We start from the raw sequence: 21,202 nt of genomic DNA, 5'->3' as shown, positions 1-21,202 counted from the left end.
TGTATGTATGTATATAAAGGTAAGGGAGATATGCATGAGTTGTAATTCAACGGTTATTTGTTAGTTGAGAGTGGTTGGAAAAGTGTATGGTAGAGTGCTAATTAATATGATTAAGGATAAAACAAAGGATGATATCTTAGAAGGGAATGGTGGTTTTAGATGAGGTTGGTGATGTATGGATCCAATTTTGTCAGATATACGAGAAATTTTTAGCATGTTGCATTTATGGATGTAGAGAAAGCTAATGATAGAGTTGATAGGGAAGCAATATGGAATGTGATGAGGTATGGAATTGGTGCAAGGTTGTTGCAAGCAGTGAAGAGTTTATACATAAGCAGTAAAGCATGTGTTAGGATAGGAAATAAAGTGAGTGGATTTCAGCGAGAGTGGAACCAAGACAGCGATGTGTGATGTCGGCATGGTTATTCAATTTGTTTGTTGATGGAGTTGTGATAGAGGTGAATGCTGGAGTGCTTGGTCGAGGATTGAAACTCTCAGATGAGAGTGATCATGAGTGGGAAGTGAATCAATCAGTTGTTGTTTGCGGATGATACGGTATTGATTGCAGACTCGGAGGAGAAACTGGATCAATTAGTGACAGAGTTTGGGAGGGTGTGTGAGAGAAGGAAGTTAAGAGTTAATGTGATCAAGAGTAAGATTATGAGATGCATGAAAAGTGAGAGTGGTGCTAGGTTGAATGGAGAGCTACTTCGAGGAAGTCGATCAGTTTAAGTATTTGCGGTCTGTTGTTGCAAATTGTGGAGTGGAAGCAGATGTAAGTTAGAGAGTGAATGAAGGATGTAAAGTGTTAGAGGCAGTGAAGGGAGTGGTAAAGAATAGTGTGTTGGGAATGAATGTAAAGAGTTCTGTATGAGAAAGTGATTGTACCAACTGTGATATATGGATCAGAGTTGTGGGGAATGAAAGTGACTGATAGACAGGAATTTGATGTGTTCGAGATGAAGTGTTTGAGGAGTATGCCTGGTTTATCTCTATTAGATAGGGTTAGGAACGAAGTAGTGAGGGTGAGAATGGATGTAAGAAATGAATTAGCACCTAGAGTGGATATGAATGTGTTGAGGTGGTTTGGCCATGTAGAGAGAATGGAAAAAGGCTGTCTGCTGATGAAGGTGATGAATGCAAGAGTTGGTGGTAGAAGTAGAAGAGGAAAGCCAAGGTTTGGGTGGATGGATGGAGTGGAGAAAGCTCTGGGTGATAGGAGGATAGATGTGAGAGAGGCAAGAGAGCGTGCTAGAAATAGGAATGAATGGCGAGCGATTGTGACACCGTTCCGGTAGGCCCTGCTGCTTCCTCCGGTCGCCTTTGTGACCGCAAGGTAGCAGCAGTAGGGGATTCAGCGTTATGAAGCTTCATCTGTGGTGGATAATGGGGGAGGTTGGGCTGTGGCACCCTAGCAGTACCAGCTGAACTTGTTTGAGTCCCTTGTCATGCTGGGAGGAACATAGAGAGGAGACGTCCCCTTTTTGGTTTCATTTGTTTGATGTCGGCTACCCCCAAAAATTTGGGGAGGTGCCTTGGTATATGTATGTATATACCCCCAAAAATTAGGGGAAGTGCCTTAGTAGATGTAGATATTTGTTTATTCATAGAATTCTCTATATTTTTCACTGTGGTGATTCTATATTCATTCCTCAACAGGTAATACATCACCTACATACCCGAGCCATTTACAATTTAGTCATGGTTGGAGACATTGCTATTAGCTGTGGCCAGGATCGGTTTTTGCAAGGCTATCATTTAGCCAACTCTTCCCACATGTTCCAGTGTCCCATTCTTGGAGCAAGTGCTACTACCTTAGTATTCTGTCCTCATGATGTTAATAGGTATGTAAAATATTCTGTAAAAGGATAACATTTCTGTTTTCTTCTATTTTTCTTTTTACTTTGATTTTTACTGTATATAACTACAACTATAACTATAACTACCTGCTGCTTCCTCCGGTGCCTCCTGCTGCTTCCTCCGGTGCCTTAGATGACCGCGGAGGTAGCAGCAGTAGGGGATTCAGCAGTATGAAGCTTCATCTGTGGTGGAAAATGTGAGAGGTTGGGCTTTGGCACCCTAGCAGTACCAGCTGAACTCGGCTGAGTCCCTGGTTAGGCTGGAGGAACGTAGAGAGTAGAGGTCCCCTTTTTTGTTTTGTTTCTTGTTGTTGTCGGCTACCCCCTAAAATTGGGGGAAGTGCCTTTGGTATATGTATGTATGTATGCTTTGTTGATGTCGGCTACCCCCCAAAATTGGGGGAAGTGCCTTTGGTATATGGATGGATAACTACAACTAAGCTGTAATGTTTTCTTACAATTTTGACAGTCCTTTTATTATTTACTGCCCACCTTACCACCTATGGTGTTTGATCAAGAATGACAAATCTACCCATGCGGGAGATTGTGGTAAACTCCCTTCTCTGCCCAACTTGCTAGCCTCCCACACAGGATGTTTTTTGTTTAAACAGCCTGGTCAGCATGCCTGTTGCGTACCCTTATTTACAGAACTCAAGATAGGGAAAATACAAATGACTAAAATGTGATTTTTGGGATGGAAATAACAGTTGATTGCATCTAGCGAGATTTTGTAGGATTAGAATATAAAATGAGTGGAGTTTGAGTCTGTTGCGGCTATTAATATTGTATTGATTTCAGATTTCCAAATGATTATTGTAAAAGAGAAACTGCAGGCATTTGCAAATCATCCGACTATAGTCAATTCTTTTTAGTGAGGCATATTTGCACGGACTCGCAGTTGTGCCCTTTTAGCTCGGAAAAGTTTTCTGCTCGCAGGAAACTTTTCCGAGCTAAAAGGGCACTGCTGCGAGTCAGTGCAAATGCGCCTCATTTTAAAAAATTGACTATAGTATTTCTTGGTTTTATTTCTTTTACTGTATACTGCACACATTTTTAATGATTTTTTAGTAAATGAGGATAACCTCTTCTTTTTTTTTAGATTTGCCATTGGGTCGCAAGAAAATCTTATTAGACTCGTCAATTTTGAGGGTGAGGTCCCTTTGAAAACTCAAGTCATTTGGCAGAATATAAAAGGGAAGGTTTTATCTGTAAGTATTTTTTGTAAAATTTTATTTTTTTTTCATGAATTATTGTTGCAAGGTTTGTTTTTTCATGTATAAGTTTGATAGTGTATGAAAATTATCAGTACAGTAACTTGAATACTGAATTCATATTTTTCTAGTAACCTCAAACAGAAATTCTAGATAAATAGTTTTTTGTGGGAATTTTCATTGCAATTTCTTTTATAGATGGCCTGGCACCCTGAATATGAAGGAAGACTATTATTCGGCACTGCTTCGGGGCAAGTAGGATGGGTCGACATTTCAGGACGTGTAACTTCGTGCGCATATTACCACCAGAAATCAGTCTATAAAGTTGAATGGGCTCCTCTAGTTTGTCCAGAGAAAATTAGTAAGTGATTCCTACTCTTCTGGTTTGATAACCATATTTGTTCCTACGTTGATACAAACTCTTGTTATTTATAAGGAATTTACTCCTAAATTGTTTTGTTGGGGCCAGAAAGAAATTCTTGGGATGCTGGTAACATTGGCTTATTGAGAAAGTCTTTTAAGATTTTGGGTGATCAATCTATTCTGAAGAAGTGTTTTAATTCTTTCATTCTACTTTGTTTTGAGTATTGTTCTCCTGTCTGGTGTTCAGCTGCTGATTCTCATCTTAATTTGTTGGACAGAAAATTACGGTCTATTAAATTTCTTATTCCTGATCTAGATATTAATCTTTGGCACCGTCGTTCAATTAGTTCATTAAGCATGTTGCATAAGATTTTTCATAACTCTGACCATCCTTTACATTCAGATCTCCCTGGACAATTCTATCCTGTTCGTAATACTAGGCAGGCAGTTAATTCTAATAGCCAGGCCTTCTCCATCATGAGGCTCAATACTACACAGTATTCTAGAAGCTTTATTCCAGCTGTTACCAAGTTGTGGAATGATCTTCCTAACCGAGTAGTTGAATCAGTAGAACTTCAAAAGTTCAAAGTTGGAGCAAATGTTATGTTGACCAGGCTGACATGAGTCTTTTTATTGTTTATATATGACATATCTGTTTTTAACGTTAATAGTTTATATAGGACATATCTGTATTGATGCTGTTACTGTTTTTAGAATGATATATTGTTATTTTGTTCTCATCATTTATTTATTTCCTTATTTCCTTTCCTCACTGGGCTATTTTCCCTGTTGGAGCCCTTGGGCTTATAGCATCTTGCTTTTCCAACTAGGGTTGTAGCTTGGCTAGTAATAATAATGATATCAGAAGTTCACCCATGCTACAGGCAAGCACTCCAGTGTTCACTCTTATGATTGTCTTCCGGAATGGACGTTCGCAAAGATCGCTCTCCTTGCTGTGTCCTGCCCTTCCTTTTCATTTTGTTTGTGATTATGAATGGTGCTCAAGGTATTATGCATACTTGCCCTGGCCTTGAAGGACACCTCCTTTTGCTTGTGATTAGGAGTGGTGCTCAAGGTAGTATGCATACTTGCCCTGGCCTTGAAGGACACCTTTTGTTTGTGATTGTGTGATGCTCAAGTTATTATGCATACTTAACCTGGCCTTGAAGGACACCTTCATGGTACCTTCACTATCTGAATCCAGGTAGATCCTCATCTTTCTGTACCGAGTTGCTATTGGTACTGATCATATTTTCATGTTTTGAGTCTGGACTTGTATGATAGTGAAAAGATCTTTTCCTTGTCTCCGCTAATAAATGTATTCTTTCTTTTATAAATCTATTACTTGTAATAATTTTAAGACCCATTCTGCTGTATTCTGTCTCTTTCAGAGTTTTAAAGGATTACGAATTGAATCTGTGACAGTTGTAGGAAACTTTTCTTCCTCTGGATATATATTTTCTTGGAACATATGAAGTACTGTGGGTACTGTTACACTTTTATCTAATTGAATAATTTTTCATCCATAAAAAGAAAAGTGCTTTAAGTATAAATGTACTGAAAGAAGGAAAAGAGGAAGAACATTTTTTTTTTAGTAAATTGATTGGTTAAAGCAGGGGTGGCCAACCTTTTGTTTCCCATGCACCAATCTTTTTCACTTCTAATTCAGATGCGCCAGGCACACTTCAACCACCTTTCAATCCATTAAGTTTGGTGATTAGGTCATATTTGGCAGTTATACATGCATTCATTTGATATATATATATATATATATATATATATATATATATATATATATATATATATATATATATATATATATTTATATATGTATATATATACTGTATATGTGTGTATATGTTTATGTATATGTACATATAGTGTGTGGACAGATGTGGCAGTTGTAAAGGTAAGGATTCAACATGAATACAAAGTAAACTGTACTTACTTAATTGACACTTTGAATTTGCATTGATAATATTCGTTAGTTATTCTTAATAAAAATGATTTTTTTTTTTAGAGCAGGCATTTTTTTCTTCTTTTATTATCTGTGGAGTATGGTGCGCCACTTATAATCGTACAATGCGCCACTGTTGGCGCATGCGCCATAGGTTGGCCACCCCTGGATTAAAGTATATTGGAAATTAATATGATTCTATATAAGTATTTAGGAGAGTACAAGTACAAGACTGTGTACATAAAGTTAATGGTGCAGTTGAATCAGTAGAACTTCCAAAGTTCAAAGTTGGAGCAAATGCTTTTTTGTTGACCAGGCGGACATGAGTCTTTTTATAGTTTATACATGACATATTTGTTTTTGACGTTAATAGTTTATATATGACATATCGCCTTTGACATTATTGTTTTTAGAATGATTTATTGTTAATTTGTTCTCTTCAGTTATTTATTTCCTTATTTCCTTTCCTCACTGGGCTATTTTTCCCTATTGGAGCCCCTGGGCTTATGGCATCTTGCTTTTCCAATTAGGGTTGTAGCTTGGATAGTAATAATAATAAGTGTAAGAGGGAGGTTTTATTATGCCAGGAATATTTTTTATGATGATAGAGGACTTTGAAACAATTGAATATATGACAAGGGTATGTGTCAAGCTATTTACGGGGGAGGTCATCCGGTTATGATGATTCGCCATTTCAAGTGGGCTCCCTTAACTTGAAAAAATCATCATTCCCTTGGGTGATGCCATGCTCTGTTGGCCAATTACTGGCTGGGACACATCACTATGCCTTGATTGGTCAACTCATCTGTCCGCCGATACGTTCTCATGTAAACAACACAAATAATATTCGCAGTCTCGGTGCAATGTCTGCAGACTCGAACCAAGGGTATTTTTTGCCACTCTATGTTCAACCATACTTTCTTTGTTTGTGATATTTTTACACTTGAGTTTTAATTTAGTTTTTATATTTTTATTGTTTTCTGATTTGTTGACGTAGAATGTTATGATATTTTTGAAAATAATGAATTCTTAGAATTTATTTTTTGTGAAAATTGGGTCATTTCAAGAAACGGCATAAAATTCAGGACCACGGCTTGCCAGAAGAGCTCTGAATAAAGTGAATCTGCGAAAAGATGGGAATAACTGTTTGAATTATTTCTTGTCTACTAATACTGTAAATTTATAAGTGTAGGTTCACTGCTGTATAGGTTACAAGTACTTGTATATATAGGGTACAGTAATTTATGAAGACTAAGGGATTGTTTTCTCTCATTTTGAAATACATATAAGGGTTATGTACGTTCTGTATATAAAATCTGATTCGAGAAAATCAACTTACGATGCTGCGTGAGAACGGATCTCTTTCGTAACTCGAGGACCTCCTGTATTTATATTCAAAATGTCATTACCAAAAATAAAGATGTTAATGTTATTTTTATTTCCTATCAGGTTTAAGTGATGCATGGTGCGCATACTCTTTTGGTGACCGAGAGATTGTCATTCGGTCCTCTTCAGATGCAATTTCAGGTTTGTAGTTTATATTTTCAACAGTGCTTGTGATATTTCATATAATTTATATGACCCAAAGTAATATCTTCACTGAAGAAAAGACGAGATATTTGAAAACCTGAGATCTTTAAACAATTTATTGGTTTTGTTTTATAGAGGGTGTTGATTTTATATTTATTTTTTAGATCCCGTGCAACTACTGCCTCTATTGTCGGAACCGGATGACTACAAGCCGTTGAAGGATGTCACAGAATTTTCCTTCAGTTGTGACTACAAGTATCTCGCTATTGGAGCAAATGATGGGTACGCAAGCTTCTCTTGAAGTTTTATTTTATTATTATAAAGTTAATAAAATATCAAGATCATAGTAGTGTGTGCTAGAGCTAGGAATGAATGGCGAGCGATTGTGACGCTGTTCCGGTAGGCCATGCTGCTTCCTCCGGTCGCCTTGGATGACCGCGGAGGTAGCAACATTAGGGGAATCAGCGTTATGAAGCTTCATCTCTGGTGGATAACAGGGGAGGGTGGGCTGTGGTACCTTAGCAGTACCAGCCGAACTTGGTCGAGTCCCTTGTCAGGTTGGGAGGAACGTAGAGAGAAGAGGTCCCCTTTTTCTTTATTTGTTTGATGTTGGCTACCCCCCTAAATTTTGGGGAGTGCCTTGGTATATGTATGTATATTTTTTAAGATGGATATGAAAGAAATCAGGAAGATCGTCGTAGTCTTGGGTAACTTTTAGTATTAAAAGTATAAAGAGACAGTAGCTTTATGATTGATTGTTTGGTATTGTTATTTTCCTTGGTCATGGATAGCAGTTTGTAGTATCTTTCATAAATGCAGTTGTAGTCTGTACCTGTATAAGGAGTTACCATGAACTACTTGCTGATTGAAACAGCTATTCTACTGACCACTGTGTGCATGAAATTGGTCTTGAAAAAATATTGAATATCCAACAGGTTCCTTGGGAATTATTAGGATCACATAGGATGCATATATAGCTGTTAGTCATTAGAACTATCAATATCCCTGATGTCTGGTCTCTATGTTAATCTCCAGCACGGTCATTCATTTCGTTCTTTGTTCATGTGGCTCAAGATTTTTCATCCTTTGCTCTCAGATCTTCATTACTGTACCATCCACTGCATAGTACTAGGTATGCAGTTAATTTTCCTTCATAAAGCTCAATAATGCACAATACATACATACATATACCAAGGCACTTCCCCCAATTTTGGGGGGTAGCCGACATCAACACATGAAACAAAACAAAAAAGGGGACCTCTACTCTCTACGTTCCTCCAGCCTAACAAGGGACTCAACCGAGTTCAGCTTGTACTGCTAGGGTGCCAAAGCCCACCCTCCCACATTATCCACCACAGATGAAGCTTCCTAATGCTGAATCCCCTACTGAAGCACAATATTCCAGAGATTTCATCTCAGCTGTGACCTAATTATGGAATAATCTTCCCAGTTAAATAGTCAAATCAGTAGAACATGAAACTTTAACAATTTAAACTTATGGAACATCCTCGTCTGCTGAGCAAGTTGACACTATAATTTTCCTTCGTCTTAATATTAATTTTTCTGCAATTTAATGCTTTCCTTGTGGCCCTTTTGGCTTGTAGCAATCAGATTTTCAATCTATGGTTTCAGCTTGGCTAGTAATACATACATACATATACCAAGGCACTTCCCCCAATTTTGGGGGGTAGCCGACATCAACAAAGCAACAAAAACAAAAAGGGGACCTCTACTCTCTACGTTCCTCCCAGCCTAACCAGGGACTCAACCGAGTTCAGCTGGTATTAATGATGATAATTTTAAAGGAGAGAAAATAGGAAAATTTCTGATAAATTTGGGCGGTAAACTTTGATAAACTGAGCTTATGGAGAATAACGAATTATATCATTAGAATTCTATTATTGGGCGAGATGATTTGTTGCTTAGAGACTAATATAAGGGGGGAGAAGATCAAGAGTATGGCAGAGAATTACATAAGGTGAAGGATGATATGGAGAGAAGAGGTTTGGTGGAAGAGGATACCTTTGATAGAAGGCATTGGAGAGGATGCATCAGGCAACCGATCCCTTAACCCTTTTACCCCCAAAGGACGTACTGGTACGTTTCACAAAACTCATCCCTTTATCCCCATGGATGTACCAGTACGTCCTTGCAAAAAAATGCTATAAATTTTTTTTTTTTTCATATTTTTGATAATTTTTTGAGAAACTTCAGGCATTTTCCAAGAGAATGAGACCAACCTGACCTCTCTTTGACAAAAGTTAAGGCTGTTAGAGCAATTTAAAAAAAATATACTGCAAAATGTGCTGGGGAAAAAAAAAACGCTTTGGGGGTTAAGGGTTGGAAATTTCCAAAGAGCCTGGGGGTAAAAGGGTTAATGTAGGGATAGCGGGGAGAAAAAAGTTTCATGTTCAAGAGAATTATCATATAGTAATGTTAAGATTGTTGCCTTAATTTTCTCCGATGCCATTCTCTTTTACAGGAAAAGACAAAATTATGAAATTCCTTAAAAGGTTTTGATGATATAGAAAAATTATACATTGATAGACATAACTGTCCAAGTCTGTAGGTGTCAAGTTTGATTCACTGGTCTAATAAATCTCCATCCTTCTAATATTAACCCTTTTACCCCCAGGCTATTTGGAAATTTCCAACTCTTAACCCCCAGGGGGTTCTTCTTTTCCCAGCACATTTTGCAGTATATTTTATTTAAATTGCTCTAACAGCCTTAATTTTTGTCACAGAGAGGTCAGGTTGGTCTCATTCTCTTGGAAAATGCCTGAATTTTCTAAAGAAAATTATCAAAAATATGAACAAAAAATTTTTATAGCAGTTTTTTTGCAAGGACGTACCGGCACGTCCATGGGGGTTAAGGGATGGGTTTTGTGAATCGTACCAGTACGTCTTTTGGGGGTAAAAGGGTTAACGATAGACATGGTAGTAGATGTTACAATAATAAGCATATTTTTCATTGAGTGTACGATTTATATTGGTAAGAAGTAACCTCATAACTCATCAGTGTTTCATTGAGTATATGATATATATTGGTGAGGAGTAACCTCACTACTCAGTGTTTTAACCCTTTTACCCCCAAAGGACGTACTGGTACATTTCACAAAAGCCATCCCTTTACCCCCATGGACGTACCGATACATCCTTGCAAAAAAATGCTATACATTTTTTTTTTCTTCATATTTTTGATAATTTTTTGAGAAACTTCAGGCATTTTCCAAGAGAATGAGACCAACCTGACCTCTCTATGACAAAAATTAAGGCTGTTAGAGCAATTTAAAAAAAAATATACTGCAAAATGTGCTGGGGAAAAAATAACCCCCTGGGGGTTAAGGGTTGGAAATTTCCAAATAGCCTGGGGGTAAAAGGGTTAAGTGTACTGCATTCGCTTTTCATATTGATAATACTTTCTACTGATTTTCTCTATTCTCTTTTCTATTCAGCCAGGTACGCATTTATTCCACCTCAGAACTGAAGTTATGCGTATCATTGCATGTGTTGAGAAAAGCCATTCAACACATTCTGTGGAAGCCACCAACAAACTCCTCTTTGTCGTATGTTCTTGCTGTCGGATCCAATGAGAGCAGAGTGTGCGTCTTTGACCTTAATGCACAGTTTGAAAGTAAGATTTGATAATGTGTGTTACTCACGATTAGTTGATGTAATGTATTATAAAGATTCATTTTATGGAACGCAATACTATTTACTATAGATAGGGATGATCTAATTTAATAGTTGATGTAATGTGTTATGAAAATTCATTTTATGTAACACAATACTATTTACAATAGATAGAGATGATCTAATTTAATAGTTGATGTAATGTGTTATGAAAATTCATTTTATGTAACACTACTATTTACAATAGATAGAGATGATCTAATTTAATAGTTGATGTAATGTGTTATAAAAATTCATTTTATGTAACACAATACTATTTACAATAGATAGAGATGATCAAATAAATTAATTTTGGCTTTTACAGTAGCTTAATTAAAGTGTTTTTTAATTATTTTGGAAATGGAATGTCTTGGAGGATTTTATTTTGAATTTCACATAAAGGTACCACAAATTTACTGCTTGAAAATAAAGTATGGTATATACTTTTGCGCAATCCATACTTTAACTGTATTCCAATCTCTCATCACTGCTAAACAACACATGAGAAATAAAAATGGTTTATTTAGTTGTACATTCCTGCTATACTATGTGAAAAATTATTTAATATGTATATAATTTAATCTATCCTGTCATAAGTTAATTGATATACAGTGGAACCTCTACATACGAATTTAATCCGTTCCAGAACCAACTTCGGATGTAGAAATTGATCGGATGTCGAAACGAATTTTCCCATAATACATTGAAATAGGATTAATCCGTGGTTGAGCCCAAAAACCTATGATAACTTCTTAATAAACTACTACACATAACTTTCCCATGAGAATAATGAACACTAAATTAGATAATAGACATGTAAATAAGAAGAATAGACATGTAAATAAGAAGAATTAGCAAAAAATGATAAATAAGAAACAGGTTTTTAGCGTCACTTTACCTTAGAAACTCCAGCGCAGGTGTTGTTCGTCTTCGCTACGCAGAGAGGAGAGAGGAGACGGACGGACGGCGAGGAGGTAGAGAGGTTAACTACGATAAACGTAACACTACCGTAACTTATTCTAACTTACACTAAGTGAACTTTAACATAACTTAGCTTATTTTTTTTTTATTTTTATATTTTATATTTTTTTTTACATTTTCTTTTTTTCTTTTTGATGATTACGTAATTTTAATCACTATCACTTACATTTAAAATTGACTGAATTTCTTTTGCTTCACTCTTTTCCGTTTTCTGTGTTTCACTTTCTTCCTCTTCACTCTTTGCCGTTTTCTTCGGTTCACTTACATCCTCTTCATCGCGAGTTCGCTTCGCAGTTTTTTTAAAGAAAGCATCGATAGATAATTGCTTCGTACGGCTTTTCAGAATGTTTCGAAAGTGCGTTAGGCAAACATCATCGAATTGAGAAACTACACGACAAACCTGCAATTTCTTTGGATGGTATTTGTCGATGAAGTCGACCACGTCTTGATATTTTCCTAACACCTCTTTTATTTGTGCTGAACCTAACACATGTTCTACCTCCTCGCTCTCTTCCTCGTCATCACTCATATGCTCCGACATAGCATGGAGTTCCTTGAGCTCATCCGTCGTCAGTTCGTTGTGATGTTCGGCGACGAGTTCCGTAACGTCATCTGCGTCGACCTCCAGACCCATGGACTTGCCAAGGGAGACGATTTCCTCTACGGCTTCCGCTGCACCGACCACGGGATCAGGTTCGGGGTCAAAACCCTCGAAATCTCGGGGAGAAACTGCATCAGGCCACAGCTTCTTCCATGCAGAATTGAGGGTCCGTCGAGTTAATCCCACCCAAGCCTGATCAATGATCTTTAAGCAGTGCACGATATTGAAGTGGCCCCTCCAAAATTCACGCAAAGTTAAGTTGGTGCTTTGCGTGACATTAAAGCACTGCTTGAATAAGTGCTTGGTGTACAGCTTCTTAAAATTAGAGATGACTTGCTGGTCCATGGGCTGGAGGATAGAGGTGGTATTTGGTGGAAGATACAGCACCTTTATGAACTTGAATTCATCGAAGATATCATCTTCAAGTCCGGGGGGGTGAGCGGGTGCATTGTCAAGGCATAGCAGGCACTTTAAAGGCAATTTCTGCTCATGAAGATACTTCTTCACAGAAGGACCGAAAACTTGGTTTACCCATTGCACAAAGAATTGCCTAGTGACCCAGGCCTTCGAGTTGGATCGCCAGAAAACATGAAGCTGATCCTTATCGACGTTGTGTGCTTTAAAGGCCCTAGGGTTCTCCGAATGGTAAACAAGCAAGGGCTTGACTTTAAAGTCCCCGCTAGCGTTGGCACATAGAGCAAGAGTCAACCGATCCTTCATTGGCTTATGCCCAGGCAATTTCTTCTCTTCAGCAGTGATGTAGGTTCGACTCGGCATCTTCTTCCAAAACAGCCCGGTTTCATCACAATTGAACACCTGCTGCTCTACGTAGCCTTCTTCCTTTACGATATTTTCGAATTTCTTAACAAAGTCAGTTGCAGCCTTTGTGTCCGCACTAGCAGCCTCTCCGTGGCGAACAACTGAATGAATCCCGGACCGTTTCTTAAATTTCTCGAACCAGCCACGAGATGCCTTGAAATCATCTGAGGAAGGCTCGGTTGAACTCTCCCCAGCATCACCCACAGAGCTCTCCTCCTTCAAGTCCGTAAAGATGGCGTGCGCCTTCTCGCAGATAACGGTTTCGGTGATGGTGTCGCCAACGATCTCTCTATCCTTAATCCACACTAGTAGAAGTTGTTCCATCTCTTCTATGATAGGGGTACGGCGTTTGGAAATTATAGTGATCCCCTTAGAAGGTTTCACTGCTTTAATAGCTTCCTTATGTTTAAGGATTGTCGAGATCGTCGACATATTACGGCCATACTGTTTAGCAAGTTCACTCACGCGGATGCCACGCTCATGTTTTTCAATAATTTCCTGCTTAATTTCTATAGAAAGCATTTCCTTCTTCCTTTTCTCACCACTACCACTGGCAAAACTAAGCCTTTTTGGACCCATGATTTACGTAAATTATCGTTAATGGATGCACGTAAAAAATCACGATTAATTCACAGTTAATATCACAACGCAAAGAGCATAACCGCACGAAGCCAACGAGAACAGAGGACTGACCCAAGCCGCGCTAATTGAGCGTCCCTCCGAGGTCGATGTGCTGCCTTCTATTGGCGGAAATAAAAAACACTTCAGGCGCTATGAGCACCGACTACGCGTACGAGTATTGTTTACTTCGGGTGTCGAAGAAAACATTCGGGTGTAGAGTCGGAACGTGTTCGAATTGTACTTCGCGTGTCGAAAAATTCGGATACAACCGGTACGACGAAAATTGCTACTTCGTGTGTCGAAATAAAATTCGGGTGTAGAGTAAAAAATTTGCTCGAATTTTACTTCGGATGTTGGAAAATTCGGATGTAGATACGATCGGATGTAGAGGTTCCACTGTATAAGACTGAAGTTTGTACGAGAAAATATAATTTTTAAGGATGTTTCATATTTTTCTCTAAAGAGGAAATGAATTACATGTGTGGAATGATTTTGGTATGTTTATACAGATTAGAACCAAATTAATCTTTTATATCAATCTTTACCGTGTCCAACAGAATCTCCTTGCGAAGCTGAAATCTTGACCCAAGCAACTCGAGAACTGTGCGGACATGAATCGCGTGCTGTTTGGTTGGCCTGGTCACCTCATGAGCCAGATGTGCTTGCTTCGGCTTCGTATGATCATACGGTCCAACTGTGGAATACAAGCACAGGTAAAGTTTTTCACACTGTGACTAGTATGTTGCTCAGTGGTGTATTGTTCTAGAGTTGAAAATTGATATGCGATAGTGAAATGATGTTTGTTCCAACACGGAGTACTTACCTCGAACTACTTTCTTAGGAGTACCTGGGATCTCCTCCCATCCGACCAGAGTTTTGTGTAGCTTACCCTACTTCCGTTTTCTGTGAGGGCTAACCTCAGGCGGGTTGATACGTGCCCTGAGGCTAAGCCCGGGACAGGGAGCGTGCTAGCTTGTGTCTCGACCCTCAGTAAGTTCTCTGGTCGCGTCGCGATATCATCTCGACGCTCTCCTTAATCTCAGTACGACCCTTTGTGTCCCGTTGCACAGTTCATTCACAAACTCTCGGCCATTGTCACTTATCAAGATACGTGGACATCCGAATTTGCAGGAAGTTGGATATCCTCGTTTGCTTTAGTGAGAGGGAAAGTGTATTATGATGTGGAGAAAATATATGTGGGTTTTTTTTTATGCAAGTTTAGTGGGTGGAATATTTTGAAAGTGTACTGAATGTTGAGGATAATAGGGAGGCAGATATAATTGCTGTTGCAGGTGTTGAGGTGCTGGTGATGGGAGATGAGAATGAGAGAGAGATTACAAGAGAGGAAGTGAGGAGGGCACTAGATTAAACGAGAGTAGGAAAAATATCTGGTATGGATGGTGTGAGAGCTGAGATGTTGAAGGAAGGGAGTGTGACTGCACTTGAATGGTTGGTGAGATTGTTTGATATGGGTTTTGTGTTGTCAATGGTACCAGTAGATTTGATTTGTGCGTGTATTATACCACTATATAAGGGTAAGGGAGATGTGCATGAGTGTTGTAATTCAAGGGGTATTAGTTTGTTGAGTGTCGTTGGAAAAGTCTATGGTAGAGTACTGATTAATAGGATTCAGGATAAAACGGAGAATGCAATCTTAGAAGTACAGGGTGATTTAGAAGAGGTAGGGGTTGTATGAATCAGATTTTGTACTGTTAGGCAGATATGCGAAAAATATTTAGGAAAAGGTAAAGAGGTGTACAGTATGTTGCGTTTATGGATCTGGAGAAAGCGTATGATAAGAGTTGATAGGGAAGCAATGTGTAATGTGTTGAGGTTATATGGAGTTGGTGGAAGGTTGTTGCAACCAGTGAAAAGTTTCTACAAGGGTAGTAAAGCCTGTGTTAGGATAGGAAATGAAGTGAGCGATTGGTTTTCGGTGAGAGTGGGGCTGAGACAGGGATGTGTGATGTTGCCGTGGTTGTTTAACTTGGATGTTGATGGAGTGGTGAGAGAGGTGAATGGTCGAGTGCTTGGACGAGGACTAAAACTGGTAGATGAGAATGACCATGAATGGGAGGTAAATCAATTGTTGTTTGCGGATGATACTGTACTGGTTGCAGACACGGAAGAGAAGCTTGGCCGATTAGTGACAGAATTTGGAAGGGTGTGTGAGAGAAGGAAGATGAGAGTTAATGTGGGTAAGAGTAAGGTTATGAGATGTACGAGAAGGGAATGTGGTGCGAGGATGAATGTCATGTTGAATGAAGAGTTACTTGAGGAGGTGGATCAGTTTAAGTACTTGGGGTCTGTTGTTGCAGCAAATGGTGGAGTGGAAGCAGATGTACGTCAGAGTGAATGAAGGATGCAAAGTGTTGGGGGCAGTTAAGGGTGTAGATAAAAAATAGAGGGTTGGGCTGCATGAATGTAAAGAGAGTTCTGTATGAGAAAGTGATTGTACCAACTGTGATGTATGGATCGGAGTTGTGGGGAATGAAAGTGACGGAGAGACAGAAATTGAATGTGTTTGAGATGAAGTGTCTAAGGAGTATGGCTGGTGTATCTCGAGTAAATAGGGTTAGGAATGAAGTAGTTAGGTTGAGAACGGGTTTAAGAAATGAATTAGCAGCTACAGTGGATATGAATGTGTTAAGGTGGTTTGGCCATGTTGAGAGAATTGAAAATGGCTGTCTGTTAAAGAAGGTGATGAATGCAAGAGTTGATGGGAGAAGTACAAGGTTTGGGTGGATGGATGGAGTGAAGGAAGCTCTGGGTGATAGGAGGATAGAAGTGAGAGAGGCAAGAGAACGTGCTAGAAATAGGAATGAATGGCGAGCGATTGTGACGCAGTTCCGGAAGGCTCTGTTGCTTCCTCCGGTGCCTTGGATGACCATAGAGGTAGCAGCAGTAGGGGATTCAGCGTTATTAAGCTTCATCTTTGGTGGATAACGAGGGAGGGTGGGCTGTGGCACCCTAGCAGTACCAGCCGAATTCGGTTGAATCCCTTGTCAGGCTGGGAGGAACGTAGAGAGGAGAGGTCTCCTTTTTTTGTTTCATTTGTTTGATGTCGGCTACCCCCCAAAATTGGGGGAAGTGCCTTCGTATATGTATTTATGTATGTTAAAGCTTAGTAATAATACTTCACCATCACGTTGGTGATCATCTGCTAGGTATATTATTCTGGATGGCTATCCCCTTCGAGGGAAGGGATCCCGCCATTGACCATGTGCTAATCTATTTGGACATGCCAGGCCTGAAGAGCTTATTCATCTTTATGATAGACAGATAGGAATTTGCCTGAGTCATCTTTCCTCCCATATGTGACCATGTAGATTAACTTCCAGTGAAGAAAAAGTCCAATCTTTGTTCTAGGGGGACTCCCGACCCACGATTCAGTGAGTCACCCTATTTTAAAGAACGAAATGTTTTTATATGTGCCAGAACAAATAGATTTTTAAAGTAATTTGTATTCAAAACAGGAATAGTTTAATTTTTGTTAATGTGAAGTATATTTTAAAGTTAAATGTACAATACAATATTTTGTATGGAGAATAATCTCGGTCAAATGTAGTTGCATCTTTTGCTCTTCTCTTTGGGATATGTAGTTTGTAGTATCGCAAAAGTAAATGTTATGTTTTGACATTTTTCTCTAAAGCACACTGCTAAAGCACTAAGCGCGCAGGTAAGGCACTAAAGACCATGTGGTAACCACGTGGCCACGAGACACAAAGGGTCGCACTGAGAACAGAGGAGCGTCGTGTGATACCGCGGCGCGACCAGAAAACTTACTGAAGGGCTACGACCTGGGAAACATGTGGCCTACCTTGGTTTGCCCTCAGGGCACGTTTTCCTCCGCTAGGCCTACCACTTTAGAAAATGGGAGTAGGGTAAACTACACAAAACTCTGGTCGTTTGAGAGGAGGTTCCAGGTAACTCCTAAAAAAGTGTTTCTCGGTAAGTATGTTAGGAAAATACAAATTACTAATAATTTGTGATGTTTTGACATTTTTTTCTACATGTAGAGACTGGAATTTATAGATTTCTGCTCCTTTCAGGTCAACCATTAGTTAATTATGGTGGTCATGTCAGCAGAGTTTTCAGAGTTGAATTCAGTCCATGCGACCCGGATCTGGTGTTCAGTTTTGGGGAAGAAAACTCTGTTCATTCCTGGAAACCATCAAAACTCATATGTAGAACACCAGCTGAAAGTCTAGGTAAATATGGAAGTGTAATTTTTAAGTTTATTACAGAGATTATAATGATGTTGATAAATTACTTTTTTGCAAAAACAGTTTTAGAAACAACCTTGTACTGAGGTTTTTATTTTTGTGTGTAACTTTTTAATTTGTATGACCTTCCTCTCTGGGAGCTCGGTTTTAGGGATAACTAAAACTAAAATTTATGATTTTGAGCCCTAAATTAACAAAATGAATAGCCCCACTTGAAGGTCTTGGATTTTAAACCAACTTGTTTCTCAGGTGATACTTTATTTTGAGTAACCTCCTTTGATAGAATAACAAGAAAATTGATCTCTAAGAACACAAATAGATTACAGTTTCTAAAAGTCAAAGGGCTATTAAATTTACATAGTCAGCATGTCCATAATAGCTGTTTCACTCATGTAGGCCTCATTTCTATTAAATAGATATTTTATCCTAAAATAAATGGTCGTTTTAATTATTTTTTATACCCGTTCAACAGCTAAGGAAAAGGAGCGTATGAAGAGATTTAAAGAAGAGCAAGCAGAGGCAGAGGACTATATTAAGAAGGAGTTGTCACCTATAAGCGCAACTGAAAGTTAGTACTTTTTTAGTTGTTGGTTTAAGTTTTAGTGTATATTTTGGTCATCCTCATCAGAAATAGTTTTGCATCGGCTCTTCCGTATATTCGTAATTTACATACTTGAAAAAAATTTCTCTCCACTCCTTTTCTCTCCTCTCCTCTGTCTTCTTGAACTCCTGTCAAGACTATTCAGGTATCAGGTTTTATTTTTATAATTTGTTCAACATATGTTATTGTTGCTAACTTCTGCACATGTCCAGACTATTTCAGGGTGAGTTCTTAGCTTCTTTTTTTATATCTTCATGACACCACACCACCATTTCCTCAACATTTTAAGGTCCAAAATCACTCTTATTGTCCATGCTGTGTAGATAAGCATAAGCCAAGCCCACTACATCTTCTTTCTTCTTCTTCTTCTTTCTTTCTTTCTTTCTTCTTCTTTCTTTCTTTCTTTTTCTTTCTTCTTCTTCTTCTTCTTCTTTCTTTCTTTCTTTCTTTCTTCTTCTTCTTCTTCTTCTTCTTCTTCCTTTCTTTCTTTCTTTCTGTCTTTCTTTTTTTTTTACTGTAGTTATATGCTTATCAACATCGCATTAAAGATTTTATTGCTTTGGTATGCTAAACATTAAATATTAAAGTGTCAAAATACTTCCATTTAGATGCGGTACTTAATGACTTAGGCTACTTGATAAACAACCTCTCAGAATTATGACCAGCTCTCCCATTTTTTATTTTGTCTCTCTCTCGCTCCAGCTACTTAGTCTAACAGACAGGGGTGCTTTATACAATTTGCAGTCTCTTCTCTAAGTAAGCTGAGAAAGTCTAACAGACAGGGGTGCTTTATACATACATACATACATATACCATGGCACTTCCCCCAATTTTGGGGGGTAGCCGACATCAACAAGGAAACAAAAACAAAAAGGGGACCTCTACTCTCTACTTTATACAATTTGCAATCTCTTCTCTAAGTAAGCTAAGAAACTGAATTATATAAAGAAAATTTTCATTAGTCTTTTTACGAACACATCTTACAGTACGTACGAATCTGCATCCCACAGCATCGACTGGAACCATGAAAGCAAAGAATAAGAATGGTAAGGCTGCAAACTTTATCATCATTGTACGGAATGCTTTTAAAGTTAGTGATTAAAACTTTTTGCGAGTTAATTTCGAAGGTCTAGACAAAGACGAACATATTGATATTGTAAGTGAATTTCGATGTTGAATTGGAATATATTAAAAAAATAATTGCTTCATGTCACAGTAGTACTTGGAAGAGGAAGAGAACTAGGAAAGAATGGAACCATTGCAAAAATGAATGCAGGTATATTTGAATATAGTGTATGGATCTGTATGTTGAACACAAAAGTGGAACGGTAAACTGATAAAATTTCACAATTTTATTGGGAAATTTAAAAAGAAAATACAATGCTGACCGCAATGACATCATTCTCTGTTTGTTTACTGTTGTCAGTTTGGCGATTTACCGTTTTGTTTTAGGATTGTATTGTGAATTTGCTTCAAATCACTAAAATAAGTTGTAGGTAAAATAAGGAGGCATTTCTTTAGTCTTACAGGGCACGCCATGAATTTCTTAATCTTTTTGGGGAAAAACTCCTCTATGCTGGCAAGAGTGGTGCTTTCCAAAACATTAGTCCACAGTTACTTTCAAACTATGAAATGGAACTTCAATTCCAAATGTTCAGTTACTTTCAAACTATGAAATAGAACTTCAGTTCCAAATGTTCAGTTACTTTCAAACTCTGAAATGGAACTTCAATTCTAAATTCTAGAGTACTGTGTAGTATTGAGCCTCATGATGGGGAAGGCCTGACTATTAGAATTAACTGCATGCCTAGTATTACGAACAGGATGGAACTTTCCAGGGAGATCTGAATGTAAAGGATGATCTGTTTGCTGCTGCTTTTCTATCTTGAAGAGAAGAAAGTGTGTACTTATTCCTTTTGAATTGAATGTTTGAAGAAACTTTTGTTGTCTTGTATTGAGGAGGTAGCAGCAGTAGGGGATTCAGCGTTATGAAGCTTTATCTGTGGTGGGTAACGCGGGAGGGTGGGCTGTGGCACCCTAGCAGTACCAGCTGAACTCGGTTGAGTCCCTCGTCAGGCTTTGAGGAACGTAGAAAGGAAAGGTCCCCTTTTTTCATTTGTTTGATGTTGGCTACCCCCCAAAATTGGGGAAGTGCCTTGGTATATATATGTATGTATTGAGGAATTTACTTATATCGTTGGATAATTTCATGACTTACAGGAAAATCACACACATCAAGCTTAGTCAACGAGAAGTCTCTCTCGGGTAGCACCATGGTAGCCAGCTCCAAGAAAGGCACATACAAATCCTTTTTCCCAAAACTCCACGCGGCTTGTTCCAGGAAGAAGAGTTTCTACCACTTACTCTTAGTTAACCTCTTGAACTTTACCAAAAAGATCAATGGAGAAACTAATGCTGGAGGAAAAGAACTTGAGGAGGAATTGACTGATGAATTAGAAGAAAGGTTAGTTTAAGAAACCCTATGTTTATATCAGCTTCATCATTGTTTAGTGTTTTATACTTGATATTTCTTGCCCCTACTATTGTACAGTATGTGTTTTGCAATTGTCACATATGATAAAAATTTGAATGAGATTTTTAGTTGTACCATCTGAACTCGGTTGAGTCCCTTGTTAGGCTGGAGGAACGTAGAGAGTAGAGGTCCCCTTTTTTGTTTTGTTTCTTTTGTTGATGTCGGCTACCCCCAAAAAATTGGGGGAAGTGCCTTGGTATATGTATGTATGTAGAACAAATATTTCCT

The 21,202-nt window shown here is 38.4% G+C and overlaps 1 protein-coding gene across 4 annotated transcripts in view; it reads left to right on the top strand.

Moving 5' to 3' along the window:
- The window catches only part of LOC137650164 (gem-associated protein 5-like), a 79,356-nt gene that overhangs the window by 34,070 nt on the left and 24,084 nt on the right, over nucleotides 1–21,202 (top strand). For 3 of the 4 annotated variants that reach the window (XM_068383328.1, XM_068383327.1, XM_068383330.1), the window contains exons 8-18: nucleotides 1,660–1,844; nucleotides 2,959–3,067; nucleotides 3,269–3,431; nucleotides 6,840–6,917; nucleotides 7,085–7,202; nucleotides 10,376–10,554; nucleotides 14,172–14,327; nucleotides 17,667–17,825; nucleotides 18,313–18,408; nucleotides 19,428–19,487; nucleotides 20,662–20,905. In XM_068383328.1, the coding sequence (XP_068239429.1) occupies nucleotides 1,660–1,844; nucleotides 2,959–3,067; nucleotides 3,269–3,431; nucleotides 6,840–6,917; nucleotides 7,085–7,202; nucleotides 10,376–10,554; nucleotides 14,172–14,327; nucleotides 17,667–17,825; nucleotides 18,313–18,408; nucleotides 19,428–19,487; nucleotides 20,662–20,905 (1,547 nt within the window). The remainder of the gene's footprint in view (nucleotides 1–1,659; nucleotides 1,845–2,958; nucleotides 3,068–3,268; nucleotides 3,432–6,839; nucleotides 6,918–7,084; nucleotides 7,203–10,375; nucleotides 10,555–14,171; nucleotides 14,328–17,666; nucleotides 17,826–18,312; nucleotides 18,409–19,427; nucleotides 19,488–20,661; nucleotides 20,906–21,202) is intronic. The other variant, XM_068383329.1, reaches the window with a different exon arrangement.

This window comes from Palaemon carinicauda, chromosome 11 (assembly GCF_036898095.1).
Source record: "Palaemon carinicauda isolate YSFRI2023 chromosome 11, ASM3689809v2, whole genome shotgun sequence".
Classification (NCBI taxonomy): domain Eukaryota; kingdom Metazoa; phylum Arthropoda; class Malacostraca; order Decapoda; family Palaemonidae; genus Palaemon; species Palaemon carinicauda.
Note: the sequence above shows the minus strand (reverse complement) of the source record. Positions and strands in the feature narration are given on the sequence as shown.